At 49.7% G+C, this 22,569-nt stretch overlaps 2 protein-coding genes across 2 annotated transcripts; both read left to right on the top strand.

Annotated features, from left to right (window-relative positions):
* Positions 1–2,298: 2,298 nt before the first annotated feature.
* Positions 2,299–13,278, top strand: MCM3 (minichromosome maintenance complex component 3). Its single transcript, XM_059843090.1, has 17 exons — positions 2,299–2,583; positions 3,086–3,198; positions 3,775–3,983; positions 4,556–4,686; positions 4,878–5,116; positions 5,819–5,927; positions 6,525–6,678; positions 7,750–7,881; positions 8,939–9,147; positions 10,071–10,245; positions 10,343–10,469; positions 10,736–10,886; positions 11,016–11,156; positions 11,371–11,477; positions 11,848–11,930; positions 12,478–12,553; positions 12,768–13,278. Exons 1-17 carry the CDS (start codon positions 2,503–2,505, stop codon positions 12,964–12,966), a joined length of 2,436 nt encoding a protein of 811 aa, XP_059699073.1. The 5' UTR covers positions 2,299–2,502; the 3' UTR covers positions 12,967–13,278.
* Positions 13,279–18,397: 5,119 nt separating this feature from the next.
* LOC132325746 (interleukin-17F-like) lies at positions 18,398–22,464 on the top strand. Its single transcript, XM_059843322.1, has 3 exons — positions 18,398–18,421; positions 19,312–19,532; positions 21,609–22,464. Exons 1-3 carry the CDS (start codon positions 18,398–18,400, stop codon positions 21,844–21,846), a joined length of 483 nt encoding a protein of 160 aa, XP_059699305.1. The 3' UTR covers positions 21,847–22,464.
* The last annotated feature ends 105 nt before the right edge of the window (positions 22,465–22,569 follow it).

Here is a 22,569-nt window from a genome sequence, read left to right as displayed (position 1 = left end):
GTAAGGTCTTGTGCAATCCACATAGATGTGCCTGAATCCCACCCTGGTACCTGCTCTGTGTTGTACTCAGGGGGTGCTTTGCACCAATTTTTTATTTTTTCCATCTATATTTTATCTGCGGCGGAGCACACAGAGTGTCCATTGCTGGATTTAATATTCTGCTTGCTGCAGAGAGAGAAAAACCATCTCAGAGGTGAAATCTTGAAACGGGTTCTGGCAATTTATATGGGATAAATCATATTTCCTTTGGGGACTTACAGAGATTCCTCCAGCCAGTTTAGATCCTCAGTGGATGATGTGCCCATTTAAAAAAAAACACAATAAAAGCCAAATATAAACACAAATATTATAAATGTAACCATACCTATAATATAAATATAAATAACTATACATATAACTATAAATATAAATAATAAAATATAAATATATATAAATTAGAAATAGAAATAGAAATAGAAAAAGAAATAGAAATAGAAATAGAAATAGAAATAGAAATAGAAATAGAAATAGAAGTGCTAGGGGCACACGAAAGGTTTTCTCTATTCATTCTTTGCACTTTCTCCACTCATGAAAACAAGAAATGGCCAACAAATCAGAGGAAAGGGGTGGATTTGAGGAGCAGCTGGAGGGAAATGGGTCCTGCTGAGTGTGCAGAAGCAGGGAAGCTATTCCAGCTGCAGGGAACATCTCTGGAGCTAGCAGGGCAACCTGGAAGATTAAAGGGGAAAAAAGAAGAGAAATGGAAAGGAAAAAGAAAAGAAATGAAAAGGAAAAGGGAAAGAAGAAAAGAGAAAAAGTAAGAAAACAGCAATAAAGCATAAAATCCTTTATTTATGCCAACCTGCCAAACTGCATCAAATTATTCCAGAAGAGGGCTAAAAGGCCTTAAAATGAAACTCTGAACTTTCACTTTGACACAGAGCAATGTGAAAAAAATCTCTCAGGAGCAGGACAAATATCCAGGACTTGGGCTGTATGTATCCCAAGCCACAGAGTTGCCAGGCATTTCCAGGGAGGGATCTGATCCAGGCACACAAGCAGAAAATGGGAAATGGGGCAAAGGCTGTTTCCTGCTCCTCTTCCAAAACACCAATTGCAGCTGCTCCCTCTGGAGACATCAGGCAGTGGGAATTCTGTGCCTCAGGGTTTGCACAGCCCAGCAGACTCCGGGGTGAATATTTATTCCCAGGATTACCCTGGAAAAACTGCTGTGAGCTACAATATCCAGGGGACACGGCCAGCTTTGTGTGCATGGTATGCTGTGCTGATCAAAATAGTTTTGTCATGCTTTTTTATTCTTTTTCTATTTTTAAAGAGAGTTTAGATAAATATTTTTAAGGGATACTGTGATTTTTTTTTTAAGGGGGAGCAGCAGGTTTTCCTGTAGGCAGCAGCACCTTTTGATTCCTGCCTGCAACAGGAATTTCTTCCTCCTCTTAGGAGGCTTAAAGGAGGCTTGGAAAAAAGCGGGAAAGGGAGTTTTAACACAAGCAGATAGTGACAGGACAAGGGAGACTGGTTTTTAACTTGCAACTGGGTGGGGTTAGGTGGAATATTGGGGAAAAAATCCTTCCCTGTGAGGGTGGGGAGGCCCTGAAATAGAATTCCCAGAGAAGCTGTGGCTGCCTCTGGGTCCCTGGAAGTGTCCAAGGCAAGGTTGGGGCTTGGAGCAACCTGGGATAGCGGGAGGTGTCCCTTGGGAGGTGGAATGGGATGGGCTTTAAGGTCCCTTCCAACCCAAACCTTTATTCCGAGACATCCAAAATCGCCTTTTGCATCCCAAATACCACAGGACCTGTCGATTTTGTGCGGCCACCCCCAAACTGCTGGAATCACACCGGGGCCATGTTAAAGGAAAATGCAACGCCCACCCAGCCTGTACGGGGTGAAAACACCCGGAAACAGGACTCCCCACAATACATTATAAAAAACAAAACCCTAAATTAGTTTTTAATTAGTTTTTAATTAGTTTTTAATTAGTTTTTAATTATTTGGGGGGGTTTTCTTGGTTTGGGATTCTATCTGGGTGTTTTTGTTGTTTTCGTGTTTGATTTTTAAAATATTCCTTTTTTCCCTAAAGCGGCATTTTCAGTCCCTCGGTGACTCCCAAGAGCCGGAAGCGGGATCAAATCCGACCCCCGGTATCCCGACATAGCCCCGCCCCCTGCCCCGCCCCTGCGCTTTGATAGGATGACTCCACGTCCGTCACTGTTTCGTCGTCCCATTGGCTGGCGCTGGGAGCTGCCGACCAATCACCATCGCCAAAGGGCGTGCCAGGGGCGGGTTCCCCGCGCGGTGGCGGGAAAGGAGCCGCGTTTGGCGCGAAACGGGAGCGCGGCGGGGGTGGATCGCAGGGTCTGATCTGATCGCAGGGTCTGATCGCATCGCGGGGTCTGATCTGATCGCGGGGCTAGCCGGCTTCCCTCGGCTCTCACCACCTTCTCCGGCAGCGGCAGCAGCGGCGGCAGCAGCGGCGGGATCCGTCCCAGGGCGGCCGGCAGAATGGCGGCGCCGGCGGGCGGGCTGGAGGACGCGGAGCTGCGGGAGGCGCAGCGCGATTACCTCGATTTCCTGGACGATGAGGTGAGACGAGCTGGGAGGTGCGGGTGCTGCGTCCCCTGCATGCCCCCCGGGGTTGGGGGACACCTGATCTGTGTCCCCATGTCCCCTCCCCCCTGTACCTCGGGGACTGAGGAGCATCTCATCCCTGTGCGCCCCCACCCCATGTCTACTCCCGAATTCCGGGAATACCTGGTCCCTGTGTCCGTCCGTCCCCTCTAATCCATGTCCCCGAGAGTTGGGAGCTACCTGATCCTCCCTGCCATGTACCCCAGGGGGTTGGAAGCCCCTGGTCCCTGTGTCCCCCCATTCCTCCCGGGGTTTGGGGAGCCCCTGGTCCCTGTGTCCCCCCCATTCTTACCAGGGTTTAGGGAGCACCTTGTCACTGTGTTGCCCCTTTCTGCTTAGCTGGTGGGATAAAGGGGATCCAGCTCTGCAGGTATGGGCCCCTGGGGGGTTTTTCACACAGGCTGACATGCAAAGTGAGTTGCTTTTTTGGATGTCTTTCCCCCACTCCCACTTGCAGGAAGACCAAGGGATTTACCAGAGCAAGGTCCGTGACATGATCAGTGAGAACCAGTATCGGCTCATCGTCAACATCAACGACCTGCGGCGCAAGAACGAGAAGAGAGCCAGCAGGTGGGTGTGGGGCACCTGAGGACATCTGGGGCACTGGGCTTGAGAGGGCTCTCAGAGGTCCAGCCGTGGTTCTGCAGGTCATTTGTCAACAAGAAAGCACCAAACCTCCTCTGGTGAAAGCCTGGGCCTCCCCACTCTCCCAAGGAACAATTCCTTCCCAATATCCCATCTTACCCTTTCCCCATGAGGTATCAAGCCATTCCCCCTTGTCCTCTCCTTCCATGCTGTCTTGGAGTGCCCCTGTCCTGCTGTCTTGGAGTGACTTTAGGCACTGGAAGGGATTCTAAGGTCTTCTCTTCACCAGGCTGAGCAACCCCACTTCTCTCAGTCTTTTTGAGGATGCTCAGGGATATTTTGGACCAGCCTTGCCAGTCTGTCCAGGGTCATGTGAGGCTTTCTAGATACGCTTGGAATTGTCCTCCTCCTGGCTGTTGGTGCCAGTGCACCTCACACAGAGACTTCAGTTTTTTTTCACCTCCTGCTCCTGATAAACTTGCAGAGCGAGCAGGGGTGTGGGAAAAAGCATTGATGAGGAAGGGGTTGACCCACCTGCTTTGTCACCTTCCTGTGCTGCAGGCTCCTGAGCAATGCCTTTGAGGAGCTGATTGCCTTCCAGCGTGCCCTGAAGGATTTCGTCGCCTCCGTTGATGCCACCTACGCCAAGCAATATGAAGACTTCTACATCGGGCTGGAGGGCAGCTTTGGCTCCAAGCACGTGTCCCCACGGACACTGACAGCCTGTTTCCTCAGCTGCATCGTCTGCGTGGAGGGCATCGTGACCAAGTGTGAGGCTGGGGGACACCCAGGGGCTGCGGGTGTGGAGAGGGCAGGGGTTTGCTGTGGAGGAGCTGGAGCCCTCCAGGAGCTGTGGTGTGGAGAGGGACTTGGGACAAGGATCTGGAGGGACAGGACAAGGGGCAATGGTTTTACACTGACAGAGGGTAGGATTAGATGGGATACTGGGGAGGAATTCTTGGCTGTGAGGATAGGGAGGCCCTGGCACAGGTTGCCCAGAGAAGCTGTGGCTGCCCCTGAATCCCTGGAAGTGTCCAAGGCCAAGCTGGATGGGGCTTGAAGCAACCTGGGATAGTGGAAGGTGTCCCTGCCTATGGCAGGGAGTGAAACTGGATGATCTTTAGTGTTCCTTCCAATTCAAACCATCCTATGATTCTGTATCCTGGCAACCTGGGCTTGGCTGAAGGTCTTGAGTGTTGGGATGGTCTTTAAAATCAGCCAGTCTTGCCCATGTTTGACAGTGAGTTGTGACCCAAATAATGTTGGAGACCCTTTTGGGGGCTGTCTGCTGACAGAGGGGTGGGACATCCCAGCCCCTAACTCCTCTCTTTTCCAACCCTAGGCTCTCTGGTGCGTCCCAAAGTCGTCCGGAGTGTCCATTATTGCCCAGCTACCAAGAGAACAATTGAGCGCCGGTACACAGACATGACCTCCCTGGATGCTTTCCCATCCAGCTCCATCTACCCTACAAAGGTGAGGTGAAGCAGCAGCAGGTTCCTCTTGGGAGAATGTGCCAGCTTCAGTATGGAGCTGCTGAGCCACAGCCTCCAGTCCTGCTGAACAACCTTTTCCAGCAGCCCTGTGCAGGGTGGGTGATGCACCCTGTGTCCTCCCTGCTCTCCTGAAAAACTGTGCTCAGTTTTTCATTTGGGTTCCTGCTTTAGGATGAAGAGAACAACCCACTGGAGACAGAGTTTGGCCTCTCTGTCTACAAGGACCACCAGACCATCACCATCCAGGAGATGCCTGAGAAGGCCCCAGCAGGGCAGCTGCCACGTTCGGTGGACGTGGTTCTGGATGATGACCTGGTGGACAAGGTGAAGCCTGGGGACCGCATCCAGGTGGTGGGCACCTACCGCTGCCTGCCAGGGAAGAAAGGGGGCTACACTTCAGGCACTTTCAGGTGGGTCTTCCTGGGGCTTCAGCCCTCACCCTGTTTGGCTGAGTCTCTGGAAGGTGAGATCTGGCAGGTGGCCATCAGAGAGTTGGGTCAAACAGTGGCTTAAATCACTTGGAAGTGGTTTGCACTTTGATCCTATTTACAAGATATGCTGAGTTGGTAAGGACCTACAAGGATCATTGAGTCCAATTCCTGGCCCTGCATAGAACACCCCAGCAATGCCACCCTGTGCAGCCCTGAGAGCCTTGTCCAGACTCTTCTGAGCTCTGGCAGCCTTGGGGCTGTGCCCATTCCTTAGGAAGCATGGTCATTGCCTGACCACCCTCTGGTGGAAGAACCTTTCCCTGATATCCTAAACAGACTTCCCCTGATCCAGCTCCAGCCATTCCCTTGGGTCCTGTTACTGGTCGCCAGAGCACCCAATTGGTGCCACTTCTCCACTTCCCCTCATGAGGGAGCTGTAGACTGTGGTGAGGTCTCCCCTCACAATATGCAGCTGTGACTTCCAGCTGTGCCCAGAAGGGTTTGGATGCTTTTAAAAGATGCTCTACTGATGGTCCAGCACAGTCAGATCAAGGGTGCTACAGCTGTCAAAGCTTCCCACCCCCTTCCAGGGCTTCCTAGAGCAAGTGATGGCCTTGTGGAAGCTTCTGCTTTGTCTCTGTGGGGTTTGCAGAGCTGACCACAGCTGTGTCCCTTCTCCAGGACCATCCTCATTGCCTGCCACGTGAAGCTGATGAGCAAAGACCTCCGGCCTCTCTACTCTGCTTCAGACGTAGCCAAGATCAAAAGATTCAGCAAGAGCCGCTCCAAGGTATCTGTTTTGTCTCCAGGCATGAAGTTTCAGCTTGGCATGTGGCTAAGGAGGTTCTTGTTGGGCTGCAAGTAGCTCTTCAAGCCTCTTAGCAGGTTGTTGGATTATCTAACTAATTTTCTTTCAATTTTATGCTTAGACTGTGATCAGACCCTGTTATTTTTCCTGCTGCTTCTGAACTGCTTGCAGAGCATCCTTCCTGCTGGCAGCTCTGCTGTGTTTTGACCCTACCAGCAGGTTTCCAGGGAATTTGCTCTGCAGGAGAAACACCTATTTTCTCACCCCAGACTGAGGTAATGGGGTTCTGCCCCAGCCTCTCCTGCTCAGAGCTTTCCTTTGTAGCACAGAGAGTAGCAAGCCTTGCTCTCACTGCTTCCGGTGCTTGTTTGGGTGACAGTGATGGTTCTGGACTTCAGATAAATTCCACTGTGAAAGAAAACTCTGGCCAACAGTCTTCTCCTTTCCAAATAATTTTCATCCATGTGGCTCTGTGATAGGAATAAGCTGAAAATTGGGCTGAAATGCTGTTTTGAAGTATTGCTTGTTCTTGCTTGCTCCAGCCCATGTGACAGGCCATACTTTGCCTCTTCTGCCTAGGATATCTTTGACCAGCTGGCCAGATCCCTGGCTCCCAGCATCCATGGGCACGAGTATATCAAGAAGGCCATTCTCTGCATGCTCCTGGGTGGGGTGGAGAAGATCCTGGACAACGGGAGCCGCATCCGAGGAGACATCAACATCTTGCTGATAGGTCTGGGAGGGCTGGGCAGAGGCACCCTTGGTTGATGTTGTTGGGGGTGAGGGAAGGTTCTGGATTTAGTTTTGTGGAATAGCTGAAGTTAGAAGGACATCTGGAGGTTCCTGGTCCAGGGATGTGTGCAGGGCTGAGCTGGTGTCAGTGGTAGGCCAGGCTGCTTTGGGACATGTCCACTTGGTTTTGAACATGTCCAGGGATGGAGATGTGTCCAGAAGAGGACTCATCAGCACAAGAAAAGTGTGGACCTGTTAGAAGGAGTGCAGAGGAAACCTTGGAAAAGAGTGCAAGGAGTGGACCTCCCGTGCTCTAGAGCCAGGCTGGGAGAGCTGGGGTTGTTCAGCCTGGAGAAGAGAAGGATCCAGGGAGAGCTCAGAGCCCCTTCCAGGGCCTAAAGGGGCTCCAGGAGAGCTGGAGAGAGACTTGGGACAAGAGATGGAGGAACAGGAGACAGGGAGTGGCTTCCCACTGCCAGAGGGCAGGGATAGATGGGAATTTGGGAGGGAATTCTTGGCTCTGAGGGTGGGGATGCCCTGGCACAGGGTACCCAGAGAAGCTGTGGCTGCCCCTGGGTCCCTGGAAGTGTCCAAGGCCAGGTTGGAGGGGGCTTGGAGCAACCTGGGGTAGAGGAAGGTGTCCCTGCCCACAGCAGAGGGTGGAATGAAGTGACCCTTAGTGTCCTTTCCAACCCAAACCAATTCCATGGTTCTAGGGGATTCCATGACCTCTGTGAGCCATTATCCCAGTGTTTACCCATGGTCAAGGAGATTTTTTTTTGTTGTTGTTTCTGCTGTCCCATTGGAGTTTCCTATATTCTGAACTGTCCCCCTCTTCTTGTCCTGTCCCCATCACCTCAAGTCTCTTATATCCACCTTCCCTATTTCCTCGCATGGAAGAAGTGGGAAGATCATCTGCTTACGTTATTTTATAAAGTCTGAATAAAACCTTTCTATCCCCTTCCCCTTCCACCTGCCCCTGCTCTGAACACCCCCAAACCAGACACAGGGTGATGGTGCAGTTGTTATCCGGGGGATGAGCTATTCCTAAACATGCCATTCTCCATCCCAGGAGACCCTTCTGTGGCCAAGTCCCAGCTGCTGAGGTATGTGCTGAGCACAGCACCCCGGGCCATCCCCACCACCGGCCGGGGCTCCTCCGGCGTCGGCCTCACCGCTGCCGTCACCACGGACCAGGAGACAGGTGAGGAGCACTGGGGTGATGGCTGTCAGCTGCTGGCAGGGACTCTGTGACATCCAAGGCTGCTCATCTCAATGATCTGGGAGGCCTTTTCCAGCCTCAGTGATTTTATGGTGTTGGTTCTGCAGTGACACTTGCAGGACCTGCTCCACCAGAAGCTTTATGTTAATGATCATTCTGGGATCATAGGATCCTGTGTTTTGGGATGTTTTTTCCACCTCTCTTAGGTGGTGGTTTTCTTTACTCTTCTTCCACTTGGTGCCACATCTGAGGGCTAGTGTGGAAACCCAGGGCACAGGGAATATTTCTCTGTCTGCTCTGATGTGCCCTGACCCCCAGGGGAGCACTGACTTTGACCCTCATTCATGGAGAAAGTTTCCTAGACTTCAAGATAGACTAGAATCCACAAAAGTGTGAAATAGATTATAGAGGTGTACCACTTGGTGAGAAATTTAGGTTTTGGGATTTTTAGTATGTTGTGGATGGAAGCAAGATGGAAGGCACAGGGTGTTCTGAGTTTCTTCTTCATGCTTCTTCCTTCTCCATGGGTTTGGGTGGCATTTTGTAATTGGGCAGAAAAGTCTGCCTTGTGGGCTCTTTGGGGTCCGTTGTTGGGTTAAAAGGGAAAATAATCTAGGTGTCAGTTCTTAATTGGATAGTTTAGTCTTAAAAGATGTTGTAACAAGAGATTGTTGGTCATTTTGTGCCTTCTAATGAAAAGCTGCCCAACTCACAGTAATGAGACTGTTTTACTGATAAGAAATGTTAAACACTTGAGTCCGAACACGAATTACTGTCTCAAATGCCTTCAGTCCAGACCCAGACAAACCGACTGAAACCCCCACAGGCTAGCAGCAGCCTTCCTCATGGGAACACATTCCTGACCCTGACCCTTTCCCTAAGCATTCTCTGCTGTAGAGTTGAGTCAGAGAGCAACCCAGAAGGATTCTGCAGCTCCTTGAGGTTCACCCTCATCCCAGGGGAGATGGGTATGGCAGGGCAGGGATGTGTAGGGCCAGTGTGGGGTGGCTGACCCTGTTTTTCCCCCATCCCATCCCAGGGGAGCGGCGCCTGGAAGCGGGAGCCATGGTGTTGGCCGACCGGGGCGTGGTGTGCATCGATGAGTTCGACAAGATGTCCGACATCGACCGCACGGCCATCCACGAGGTGATGGAGCAGGGACGGGTCACCATCGCCAAGGCCGGCATCCAGGCCCGCCTCAACTCCCGCTGCAGCGTCCTGGCTGCTGCCAACCCCGTCTACGGCCGGGTGAGTGCTGCTGTTACCCTTCCCTGGAGAAGGGAGGAGGCAGCTGGTGAATTCCAAAAGATCCCCCATGTTATAACAGCCTCCTTGAGCCAGGCTAATAAGCTCTCAGAGGACTATAACATACCCAAGATAGCTCAGCTACCCTTGGAGGTATAAAAATCAGCAGGATGGCTCCTGTTGCGGTGTTGGAAACAAAAAGGTTTAATAAAAAGCAAAATAACAGAGAAAAACCGAGCCGGGTGCAGGAGGTCTTTGCTCCTGGTAAAAACACCTTGCAAAAGCCATTAGTTTCTTTGTTCACTCCTTTTTCTAGTAAATTGCCCAAGTGGGACTTTTTGGCTTCTGTCCAATTAGCTTTCCTTAAGTTTGAGGTGAAGTCCCTAAGGACCTATGAGATGTCTTTTTCAGCTAATTGAGGAGAGAAACTTCTGGCCTTCTTTCCTTTTTGAGGGGACAAAGGACAGTTTTGTCGCTCCATCAACAGGGGGCACATTCCTATACCCCCAAACAAGTGACTTGGATGTGTGGCACAGCAAAGACCTTGTTGGTTTGGTGTCTGTTGTGGTCATGGCTTTGCTGGAGGAGAGAGGAGCTCCTGGGGTTTCTCACTATGTTTTGAGTGTTTGGGCAGCCCAGTGGACCCTCATGCTGATGATGAGCCTCAGTCTTGGTGTCTGATCAGAGATCACAAAAAATGCTTTTCCTTGGAAATAAGAGCCTTGCAGGATGGGGAGGAATGGTTGTCCTGTTGCAGCAGGCTGAGTTTGGTGTGATCATCCATCCATCCATCCATCCATCCATCCATCCATCCATCCATCCATCCATCCTTTTAGGCCTGGCCCAAGGAGGTCCTCCCAACCTCCCTGGCAGCCAGGACTGGCCAGTGAGGCTCTCCTGTAACCCCTCTCGCTGTCCTTCCCCAGTATGACCAGTACAAGACCCCCATGGAGAACATTGGCCTGCAGGACTCCCTGCTGTCCCGTTTTGACCTGCTCTTCATCGTGCTGGACCAGATGGACCCTGAGCAGGACAAGGAGATCTCAGACCACGTCCTGCGGATGCACCGCTACCGCAACCCCAATGAGCAGGATGGGGATGGTGAGTCCCATCCCTCCTCAGCCAAGGGATGAGCCCCTTGGTGGCAGCTCTTGCTTCAGAGGGTGAAATCCTATTCTCTGTACATTCCCCTTTCCAGCCATGCCCCTGGGCAGTGCTGTGGAGATGCTGGCTACAGATGACCCTGACTTCATTCAGGAGGAGGAGCAGGAGCTGCAGGTCTATGAGAAACACGATGACCTCCTGCACGGGCCCAACCGCCGCAAGTGAGTCCTTCATCCTCTGGAGCTCCCTGAGGTGTCCAGCACTGTGGGTTCATGGGTTTGGCCTGAGTATCCAGACAGTGCCAGCGATACTCCAGCTGATCTGTGGGTAGGATGCTAAGGGAGCCTTGCTTGATCTCTTGTGCCAGGCAGGTGGGGAACATCTGGAGCTGAATTCCCTACGCACCTGGATGCCACTGGAGGGGGTATAAATGGATGGGAATCCCATCCCCTCTGTGGCTAATGTGGATGTATGTGCATTCCTGCAGGGAGAAGGTTGTCAGCATGGAGTTCATGAGGAAGTACATCCATGTAGCAAAGATGATCAAGCCCGTGCTGACCGAGGAGGCAGCGAGCTACATCGCAGAGGAGTATTCCCGCCTGCGCAGCCAGAGCGAGATGAACTCAGATGTGGCCAGGGTGAGCCCTGGGAGCAGCTCCTTCTTGGGCCAGGAGGAGGGAAACTGAGGCACAGCCCACTCTTCTCGTGAGTGTTTTCCACCTTGGCCTTGTGAGGGTCACACAGACACCTCTCTCTGTCCCCCCCAGACCTCCCCCATCACAGCCCGGACCCTGGAGACCCTGATCCGCCTCTCCACGGCCCACGCCAAGGCCAGGATGAACAAGACTGTGGATATGCAGGATGCTGAGGCAGCTCTGGAGCTGGTGCAGTTCGCCTACTTCAAAAAGGTGGGGGAAGAGTGTCCCTCTGTTCCCAGGGGATCCTGAGATTGGAAAAGGTTGGGCTTGGTGCAAGCTGAGCACCCTGGGTTGCTGGTGTGAACTTCCCTGGACACAGTGTGGGATCAGGCCACCACTTTGGGACTTTGGGTGATTGGGGTTGGACCCTAAAAGCAGCTTGAGTGAAAATGAGGTCTGAGTCCGTCCTGCCTTTGCCACACAGGTGCTGGAAAAGGAGAAAAAGCGCAGGAAGCCGGTGGAGGATGACTCAGAGACTGAGAAAGAGGAAGATCAGGAGTCACAGGACAAGGAGGAGCGCAAGACAAGGAGGTAGGAGCCACAGCAAGGGAGTGGGAGGGACATAGTGCAAAGGGCACCAGCCTCTTCTGAGGTTGCCATGGGCCTTGGGGCCCACTCCTCATTTTGCTCAGCCAGGTGGTTTGTCCCCACCCTATTTGTAGTAGAGGGACACCGTAATTTAATGGACAAAGAGCTGGCTTGGATAGCATTGGCACAGGTTGCCCAGAGAAGCTGTGGTTGCCCCTGGATCCCTTGAAGTGTCCAAGGCCAGGCTGGACAGGACTTGGAGCAACATGGGATAGAGGAAGGTGTCCCTGCCCATAGCAGAGGGTGGAACAGGATGATCCTTAAGGTCCCTTCCAAACCAAACCCTTGGGTGACCCCTCCTTCCCCTTCCCAGGAGGAAGAAGGCGCGCACAGAAGGTGAGGAAGGCTCCTACGACCCGTACGACTTCAGTGATGCTGAGGAGGAGATGCCACAGGGTGAGTCCCTGGGTTTGGTGACACCTGGCTCCTTGAGGGTGCTGCTGGGTCTGCACAGCCTGGGGAACAGCAATGCTGCTGGTACCTGTGGTTCCTGGTGTGGTACACTGCCATTCAGAGCCACAGATCCATATGGGACAGGGTTAGATGGGATATTAGGAAGGAATTCTTGGCTGTGAGGGTGGTGAGGCCCTGGCACAAGTTCCCAGAGAAGCTGTGGCTGCCCCTGAATCCATGGAAGTGTCCAAGGCCAGGTGGGATGGGCCTTGGAGCAACCTTGGATAGTGGAAGGTGTCCTTGCCCATAACAGGGGTTAGAACTGGATGATCTTTATAAAGTCCCTTCCTATATAAAGTCCCTTCTTACCTAAACCATTTTGTGATTCTGTTGCTGATTAATTTTTTTTCCATCCACCTCTAAGCCACAGCATAAATAACAGTATTGGGAGGCAGTTTGGCATCACCCCCCGTTCTGAGCCCAGTACTTTTGTTCTCTGGGTACTTGGTCACCAGGCTCAGGGTGAAAGTAACTCTTCCTTCTGCTCCAGTTCAGGCACACCCTCCGAAAACACCTGAAGCCTCAGGAGCTGATGAAGGGAAGAAGGTGGAATTGTCTGAGCCAAGGTGAGTGGGGGCTGTCCCTGTATGTCCACCTCCCCCGTGGCTCCAGGCTGTTGTCCCATGCTAGAGGTGCATCTGTGATGCTCCCAGCTCCAGCTTTTGCCTTTGCTCCTGAGTGCTGCTGTTGGAATGGGGAAGGGCTGAGGCATTTTAGGCTGGGAACAAGTGGAAGGATTTTTCTGTATTCTCCAAGGGTGATTCCTTCTCCTCTGACCAGGTTGAAAGCATTCAAGGCTGCTCTCCTGGAGGTGTTCAAAGCCTCCCATGCCCAGTCTGTGGGCCTGAAGAGCGTGATGGAATCCATCAACCGTGACAACCCCGAGCCCTTCTCGGCCGCCGAGGTGAAGGTGGCCCTGGCCCACATGCAGGATGACAACCAGATCATGGTGTCTGATGACATTATCTTCTTAATCTGAGCCTCTGGCTGGAGGAGCCCAAGTTGTTCGTGGACTCTCAGCCTGGAGACTCTTCGTGTTTGAATGCTTCATGTGGCTGAGCTGGATTTTGGGAGCTCAGGTCTGTGCACTTCCTTGCTGTGCATTTCTGGCACTAAAGAAAAGAGCCAGGAGCTCTGGAAGTTTTGCTGACTTCAGGGTGGAGTATTTGGGAAGAGGTTTCTGCAAGGAGACGAAAGGAAAAACCTAGGAGCAAATTGTCAGTGTTTTAAATGTATTATTTTTAGCTTTGGTGTTCCAGCTTTTAAATAAAAAAATATCTGGATTAAGGAATAGAGCATTCAGTAGTGGTGATACGAAGCAATATGAGAGCTCCACTGTTATTGAAGCTTTTATTTCCCCCTTTGTTTTTCCATTTTGCCCCTATTATATACCCTAGAACTGCTCGTCTCACAGGGAAAGGTACCTAAAGCCTGTCCTGTTGGTTCTGCCCTCCCCACCCATCATGTAGAGGTTGATTCCTGGCAATGGAGGGCCAGGTGTAGTCTGATCTGATCCACTGCCCATGGGGCAGCTTGAATTTCCAGATTTCACACCCCTGATGGGGGGTTTTGCCCCCAGGGAAGGAACCTGGAAGGTCTCAGAGCTGCCCAGGAAATGTGTCCCTGGCACAGATGGATTCCATCTCCTCCTGCCTTTAGCCTGGGATCATGTCCTGGGGATGGCAAACTTTCAAGAAAAGCTGAACACACAATCAGACCAGTTCTGGGTGCTTGTGGTCTAGAGCTGCTGCAGGCTTGGATTTTTCTTTAGTTTCTTTTTCTTTTGTCTTTGTGAGTTTGAGTGTCTGAGAAACCCCGGAACAGGTTTGCTGTTGTCACTGCCTATCTCCAGACACTTGCACAGCTCCCTTCTTTCTGGGTGCCATAAATCTTTATTTGGGTTATAAAAATGTCTCTTGTTCACCCCGTGACTGACTGTTTGGAGGGATGTAGAATTCCCACTTGTGGGGGTACAGCTGCACTTACACATGTGGGATTTGTGCTGCTGTGGAAGGACTTCAGCTGCAGGGTGAGCTCTAAAAGCCAGATTTTGGAGCTCCTCTCATGCAGCACAGCCATGACAGCAGGGTTGGAGGGGATTTTGCATGTTTGCAGCCTAAAGATCTCTAGGTGTGTGTATTGTGCTGTACAGAGCAACCTTGGACCTTCAGGCAAGGTCTGGCTCAAAACTGCCCAAACTGCTGGAAGTTAAACATAGATCCTCTTCTCTGGAGGTGGGATGGCAAAGCTGGGCTTGTTCAGCCGGGAGAGACTTAAGAGCCCCTTCCAGTGTCTAAAGGGCCTCCAAGAGAGCTGGAAAGGGACTTGGGACAAGGGATGGAGGGACAAGACAAGGGGAATGGCTTCTCACTGCCAGAGGGCAGGGATAGGTGGGATACTGGGAAGAATTTTTTTCCCAGAATTTTTTTCAGGGGGAGGCCCCTGAATCCCTGGAAGTGTCCAAGGCCAGTCTGGATGGGGCTTGGAGAAACCTGGGCTAGTGGAAGGTGTCCCTGCCCATTCCATAATTCCATGATTTTGTGTTTTCCCTGCCTTTACAGCTGGGAAACCAATACTGAATTTCCCGTGAGAGGACACCAGGAGGAGCTCCAGGGTAGAGAAATCTGGTTAATTCCTTATCCTGTAGCGCAGGGCTGTCTGTAGGCTGTGGGTGACTCCCATCCCCCGTGTGCTGGTGGCCACCTCAGTACACCCTTTGCAGTTGGAAGAGGGGTCTTTGTTGACAAAGGAAAAACTGCCAAAGGTGGCTGGAGAGGCAGGAGCAATCTGCTGGAAGTATAAGCCGTGTCCTCTGCTGCAGCTGAAATTTTTATTTGACCCTGTCACCTGGAGATTTTGGAGGCTCTGATTTCAGCATTTAGCTGCTGCAGGCTGTGGAAGATCCTCTGAGCACCTGGTCTTGTGGAAAGTGTCCCTGCCCATGGCAGGGGGTGGGACTGGATGGTCTGTAAGGTTCTTTCCAACCTATGTTATTCTGTGATTCAATCTCCATGAAGACCTGAACCTAAGTGTGTAACATATCCTGCAGTGCAAATAGTGCTGTATCCTTATAGGAACTCAAGAGTAGAAGAATTCTTGTAAGTGGAATTAAAATACTCTTTTATCTCCAAGTCCCCATCCCTGCTCCAAGCCCTGGATGTGTCAGAGGGAAAAGCTTTTTGAGATAACTTTTTATTCCTATCTATAAGGGAAAAAATCCCCCCTGTGAGGGTGGGGAGGCCCTGGCACAGGCTGCCCAGAGAAGCTGTGGCTGCCCCTGGATCTCTGGAAGTGTCCAAGGCCGGCTTGGGGGGGGCTTGGAACAGCCTGGAATAGTGGAAGGTGTCCCTGCCCACGGCAGAGGATTGGAACTGGATGATCTTTAATGTCCCTTCCCACCAGAGCCATTCTGTGATTCTAGGAATAAAAGTATTTTTCCTCCTTTGTGATGATTCATGTTTGGTGGCCTCTTTTCAATGAAATTTTTTCAGTGAACTTCAAATCAAGTTCAATTGTAGGAAATTCTGGGTCAAAGAGGGAATCCCTGCTGAAGTTACAAGCTGCTGAAGACACAAGAAGTGAGTGGAAAGTGGTGGTGGGGGTTCATAACCTGGTGTTTGGTGTGATAACGTCATTGCTTTGTCACAAGCAACCATTTCCACTCAACCCCGTTCCTGCACAATCCAGCCCATTTTCATGGCAGTGCCCTTTCCTTTCACGGTGAATGCTCAGGGGGAAAAAAAAGAGGTCAGCTTCTGGGCTAAAAAAAGTGGATTTCTGGTAATTCTACCCTCTCTTGCTCCTCCACGCTCTGTGTCGCATCTCAATAGATGCGCTGGTGAATATTTGGGACAGTCAGACTAGGAACAGAATGTGTCACAGCACTGGTGTTGCCTCGGGTGGATTGGGTAACCTGAAATGTGACAAATGTGCAGGAGGAGAGTGGCTGGGCTCTGAGCTGTCGGTTGAACCAGACCACAAAGTCATGACTACATCCTGGAGTGATGTAAAGCATCAGTCACTGGAGATTTCTGCTGCTGTGATTCAAGGGAGGTGACAGAGCAGGCATCATCAGTCCCTTCTCCTTGGAAAGTTCTGTGAATTTGTAAGAGGTTTCTGATTTTTTTTTTTTTTTTTTTTTTGTAGGATTGAAAATGTCATGAATCTGTTGATTTCTTGAATGACTGAATATCAATTTGTGTGAAGAGTCCTGCCCTTTAGTCCTTTTCCTCCAACTTGGCTACATAGCTTTGGGAAAGGTTTCTCTTGGGGCCTTTCTCCACAAAGAAGCTTCATCAAGTTGTTATGTGGGGTTTTTTTTTCTGCCATAAAAATAGCTTTTACTCCCAAAGAAACCTGCTGGTGCTCCAGGGAAACACCACATGCACCAACTTTCCAGTTGGTGGCTGCTCCTTTCTGGATCACAGGCTGCAGAATCCTGTTTCCACTTCCATTTTCATGCCTGCCTCTCCTATTAATTATTAAGTGAGGATTGTGTGATTGAGAGGGATTAAATCTTCCATGAACACAAAGGAACAGGACCAAGTGGAGGGATTCAAATGAAGTTTCTGACCCAGCTCTTTCAGGGCTGTTCAAGGATGATGGTCAACCCAAGTCCCACCATATCCCCCACGAGTGCCACCAGACAAGTCAGGAGTGGCTTTCCTCACACCACCTTGCTGGCTACAGGACCATGGGATTTATTAGAGTGTTCTGGGATTGTACAAGATTTATGGGATGTACAGGAGCAGGAGCAAAGTGTGCAAAGGAAAGGATAAAGGTGGATCAGTAAGAAACTGTGTGTGTGGGAATGCTAAAGTCTCGGGGGTCTCTGTGGTCATGATGACCTCGAGATGTGTTAGAGGGTCTCATTTCCCAGCCTGGCAGCTGAAGAAGGAGTCAGGATTCTTCTGTTCTCATTCTCAAGGTTGTTTATTATTTCTGATCTATAACATTCTTTCTCTGACCTGCTGAGATCTGTCCAGCACATCGGTTCATGGCACACTGCCCACCTTCAGGGCAGTGTTATCTTTTATACTAAAAACTATGTGGACTTTATTTATAATAATTTCCCAATACCTATCACCTATGTTAGGCAGTGAGTTTCTACTCTAAACCAATCTAAAAGTGCCAACATCACCCAGAAGATGGAGGACAAGAAGAAGAAGGAGAAAGACAGGACATGCCCAGATTGCTCCATCTTGCCTCCTGAACCCCCATTCTAAAAACCCCAAAATTCTACATTTTGACCCTGTGATAAATTCACTAACATTCTACTCAAACTCTTGTGGCTTGTAACTCCTTGCACAAAGTTGGTAATTGTTTCCATGGGTTAAAATCAAAGGCACAGGTGTTTTTGACTCTGTGCCAAGGTCTCTGAGCCCCCTGTCAGGGTCTCGAGCCCTCCAGGGCAGCCAGAGGAATGTTCTGGGTTCCAACACTAAAGATATCCAGATGGACTAGCTCCAGATTATTCCATACGTCTGGGCCCTTCCTTGTGCTCCAGCCCCATTCACCACCATGTATGTCCAAGAAGCCCAGCCAGGAGAAATGCTGCTCCAAGGTCCACCCAGTTTACAGGGCCAGAGAAAGGACAAAAGACCAATATTCCAACAGCACAGCACAGCAGGGACTGGGAGTCAAAGCTGAGCTGTAATGGGGCTCCTGGTGAAGGTGGTCAGGTCCATAACAGGGCATGTATGAGTGTTCAGAATTCTCCACAATGTGTCACCACAGCAGGAAGGCATCCCAGCTCCTGGTGCCCTGATATCCCCCAGAAGGAATTCCCCAAGGCACTTATTCTTCCCCTGCCCAGTCCCTGCTGGACACAGGGATCCCTAATATGAGGTGGGTGTGGATTGTGCAGTTGAAGGGAGGTTAAATGGTGAAGTTCCATGTCCTGCCCTCATTTTGAAGTCCCTGCTGGGTGCCTGGCTTTGCAGCTCACTGATCTCTGCTGTTGGGCTTGTTTGAGGCACGTGGAAGTGCATCCACGTGACTTTGTGGCAAAAGAACACTATTATTAGAAAGAAGGGGGTGGAAAGGAGTGAAAAAAAAAAAACCAAAAAACACCTGCCTAAACAAATTTTTTTTTAATTTTCTTTCCTTATCTCTTGATCTGCCTAAATAGATGCTATTGGCTGATTTGGGATGCTGGTAGTAGTATTTGCCCTTCCCTTTTTTGGAGGTAGATGGGAGGAAGTGGGCTAAAAATTGCAATATCAGCTCCTAACCTCGGGTCAGGTAAGCCAGCTGTGCTGCAATGGAAAGGATGGCAGTGCCTCAGCTTTGCTATAAAATGGAGAGCACTACTGTCTTTGAGACAGAAGCAGGGTTGAAAGGGTCTCAGAGAAGGAGAATTCTCTTGTCCTGTTGCCCTAACATCCACCCAAAGCATCAGGGAGGTTACCATGGCTTTCAGCAGCTCTGCTGGGGTAAGTACTTATATCTAAAATAAAGGATAAGATGTATTTGCTGCAAGAGAGAAAGCAGGGTGCAGATCTCCTGATTTGTACAGAAAACTCTTTTAGCCTTGCTGGGAGCTGAACAGGGTGCTGGGTGTGCCTGATGCCAGCTGCTTGGTGAGTGAGTGACAAGGGTGTGGTGGACTATCCATTATTTATTTATCTCTCACTCATCAGCACTGCTGATATGGGATTGGCAGAGTCCTTTTCACAGACAACATGTTATCAAAATTTCTGAAATTTCACTGTGGATACCCAGGCATTTGAATTTCAACCTGGCTAGCATTTGCAGCACTGTCAGCTCCTGTGATTTTCTTAAAAGCCCTGCATTTATTTTGTCTTCTCTTTAGGAACTGGTCTTAATGAGCCTTGTGTTTCCCTTTCAGTTTAGGATATTCTATGCTTCTATTATTTACTAAAACTCTGCCTACTGGAAATGGCCCAAGAATCCCAGATTTTCTTGGGAAAAGGGCTATTTCCAGCAGATGGCTGTGGGTGGCCAGTTTTTACTGTCCTGAGAAAGCCATGGCTGGGCAAGGTTTTAAGCTTAGGCACAGGGGTCAGCTGAGTTCTTACCCAGTTTTTAGATGAAAAGATGGTGATGTGTGACTACAGAGTAGGATCTTCATAGCTTGTTGGACAGATGCTTTCTTGGTGCAGAATCAACTATGAACCAGAATTTAAATCAGAGTTTAGCATCAGTTATGGTGAGTTTTATTAACATCATTTTGCTATTTGCTCATCTTGGCCCATTTCACACAAACATAAGTATGCAGGTGGTCCAGTCTAACCAAGACTTGGCCCTTTGTGCTTTCTCTTTCCTGACTGGGCAGAACTAACAACACCTTTCTCTCTCCCAGTTCAGATCACTGGTTTTGGTGCTGGTTTTAGCCCTGACTGTGAGGAGCTCCCCACACAGAAAGGCTGCTGCCTCTGCCAGGCTGGGGGAAGGTTGCCCGAACCAAAAGGATCTCAAATTCCCCACAACAGTGAATGTTGACATCCGGATCAGCAACTCAGATCATGCCTTTGGGATGGTCCATGATGTCAGGAACCGGTCTCTCGCTCCTTGGGATTACAGGTAACTGTTCTGTTGCTCTCTAAATTGTGAGGGCTGTGCCACACCACAGATGGCTTCTTGTGGTGACTGTGGTTCATTCTCAGTGTATGCACAGAGTCCCATGAATATGGTTCTGATGTTGGCTGAGATTTCTTCAAGAGAAACTGTCTGTTGTGCAAGGGGCTATCACTGGAATGGTTTCTAATCATCTTGCCAGTCTTTATCAATCACAGAATCATTAAGGCTGGAAAAGCCCTCTGAGATCTTTGAGTCCAACCATTCCCCCAGCACTGCCAAGGCCACCACTGACCCATGTCCCCAGGTGCCACCACATGCACATGGCTTTTAAAGCCCTTCAGGGATGGTGATTCCTCCACCTCCCTGGGCAGTTGTGCCACGCCTTAACAACCCTTTCAGGGAAGAAATTTTTCTTAATATCCAATCTAAACCTCCTCTGGAGAAACTTGAGGCTGTTTCCTCTTGTCCCTTGTTCCCTGGGAGTGGAGTCTGACCCCCCTGGCTGTCTCCTCCTGTCAGGGAGTTATGCAGATCTCGACCCTGAGCCTCCTTTTCTCCAGGCTGAGCCCCTTTGCCAGCTCCTTCAGCTGCTTTTGGTTCTCCAGACCCTTACCAGCTCCTCTGAGTAGCTGTCTAACCCCTCTTCCCCAAGCTTGTAGTGCTTCATGGAGTTGAAATAATAATGAAATTAATTATTCCTCTAGGAAAATAATGATGTGAGTACATTGACATTTCACATTTTCCTAACAGAAAGAAACATCCAAATGCTGAAATTAAAACCAAACAAAAATGAATAGGGCATCTGTGAGTTCTGTATTATTTAACCCAGCTCCACTCCATTCATCAGCTCCTAAAGAATGGTACAGCAATATTACCCTGCCAGTGCTGATTCCATTTCTAGGAAATCATTGTGAAACCCTTGAGGATAAGGAAATCCTTTGTGTCTCACAGTGAGAAAGCACAGGTTAAATAGGATGATGGAGACATAAACAAGAAGATCCTACCAAACCACTATGTCCAAGTGTGTGTATTTTTGGGGTGCCCCGTTGTGGGGAGGAAAGATGAATTTGACTTTATGTCTTTAAGGCTAATTTATTATTTTATGATATTATATTAAAAAATGCTATACTAAAACTATACTAAAGAATAGAGAAAGGATACAGACAGAGGGCTTACCAAGACATTAATGCAAAGCTCGTGACTCGCCAGAGCCTCGACACAGCTGGCAGTGATTGGCTATTAAGTCAAAACAATTCACATGTTGGATAAACAATCTCCAACCACATTCCAAAGCAGCAAAACACAGGAGAAGCAAATGAGATAATATTTGTCTTGGTTTCAAAAGACAGGTGTTTGCTAAGGAGGGCAGGAGCCTCCCCTGAAATGAAAAATGTGAACCCCTTCCCTCTGAATTGCTATAAATTTTAAATTAAGGGTCTCTCAGGCAAAAAATATGGGAACAGGGAATAACAGTTCTTTAATAGGGAAATAAAAAAAAGATAAACAATGCAGTAAACCAAAACAATACTGAGAATCAGAACACAACCTGACACTGTGTTGGTCAGGGTGCTGGTAGGAGTCCAGTTGGAATTGTGGCTGCAGCCCTCCTGGAGTGTCAGGTGTAGAAATCCTGTAGAAAAGGGTGCAGTCTTCCTCTAAAGATCCAGGGGAAGAGAGCAGCTGTTCCTCTGGGAAATCCAGTGGAGAAGCTGTGTTGATATTCCAGAATCTCCGGATTATATCTGGGTAGGAATGCTTGGCTCCTCCCTCTGGGCTCACATCTACCAATGGGATGCTGTAGCTCTTATCAGTCATGCAGTGACATTCAATAGCCTCTTATCAGCAGATGTCTCCCCAGTTGTGGAAGAGATAAGGAAAACTGCCCACTTAACAGAAGACAACTGCCTCACAGATGGCAAATAGAATACAATTTGCTCCACAATCCAGGACAATATTGATTTCCTTTTTCTCTGAGGCTTCTCAGCTTCCCAGGAGAAAAAAATCCCGGCGAGGAGATTTTCCCAGAAAAATATAACAGCGACACAAGTGCTTAAATCAGTTTTGTGTGCCCATTCCCAGGCTGGACGAGGATCCCAACCGCTTCCCGCGGGTGATTGCTGACGCCCGGTGCCGCCTGTCGGGCTGTGTGACCCCCCTGGGGCAGGAGGACCACGGCCTCAACTCGGTGCCCATCCAGCAGCAGATCCTGGTGCTGCGGCGGGAGCAGAGGGGCTGCGTGCCCTCCTACCGTCTGGAGAAGAGAATCATCACCGTGGGCTGCACCTGTGTCACCCCCGTCATCCAGCACCAGTCCTAGCAGCAGCCATCAGGCCAGGCGGCGTTGGGAAGAGGGAGTAAATCCCATAAAAATCTCACAGCTGCCAGCCTTGCACTCCAGGAATTCAACTCATCATTCCTCTTCCAAATCTGAGCAAATTGTCTCCTGAAAGTCATGATTCTTGCTGTTGTTTGTTTATGGGTTTCAGCACTGGTAGCTGGTGGTGGAGGGGAGGAAGAGTTTTGTTTGTGGCCCCAAGCAGTGAGAGGGGAAAGCAGTGCTTTTTAAAAATTTATTTTTCATTCATTGTGGTTTATATCAGTTTGGTGAACCAAATTAATTATCTTTTCTGAAGTTGTCCTTGGCAGTAAATTGCCCTAATTGAACACCTGTCCACCAGCACTGCCACAAAAAATTCCCCATCCTGCACCTTCTCCCTCCCTTCTTCATCCCTATCCCATTGTCCTTCTCTGGCCATCTCTGCTCACTGAGATGTTACTGGTGTCAGTCAGATATTGGTGCCACCAGGCCTGGTTGTCACCACAGTTTGGGTTTATGTCACTGCTGCAGTTGATTTATTGCAAAACGTTTGGGGAGGTAATTGATTCCACTTTTTGAGTGCTAAAATGGTGAAGAACAAACAGATATCTGTATTTCTATTTATGTCTTCTATTTATGGCTGTATTTATGATTCTGTGTGTGCTCAGAGTATAAAAAAGTGATAAATTTAATCTGTATTTATTCAATAACTTATCTGCTGAA

Source organism: Haemorhous mexicanus, chromosome 3, assembly GCF_027477595.1.
Source record: "Haemorhous mexicanus isolate bHaeMex1 chromosome 3, bHaeMex1.pri, whole genome shotgun sequence".
Taxonomy (NCBI): Eukaryota; Metazoa; Chordata; class Aves; order Passeriformes; family Fringillidae; genus Haemorhous; species Haemorhous mexicanus.
The sequence above is the reverse complement of the archived record's forward strand: the minus strand, read 5'-3'. Positions and strand labels throughout refer to the sequence as shown.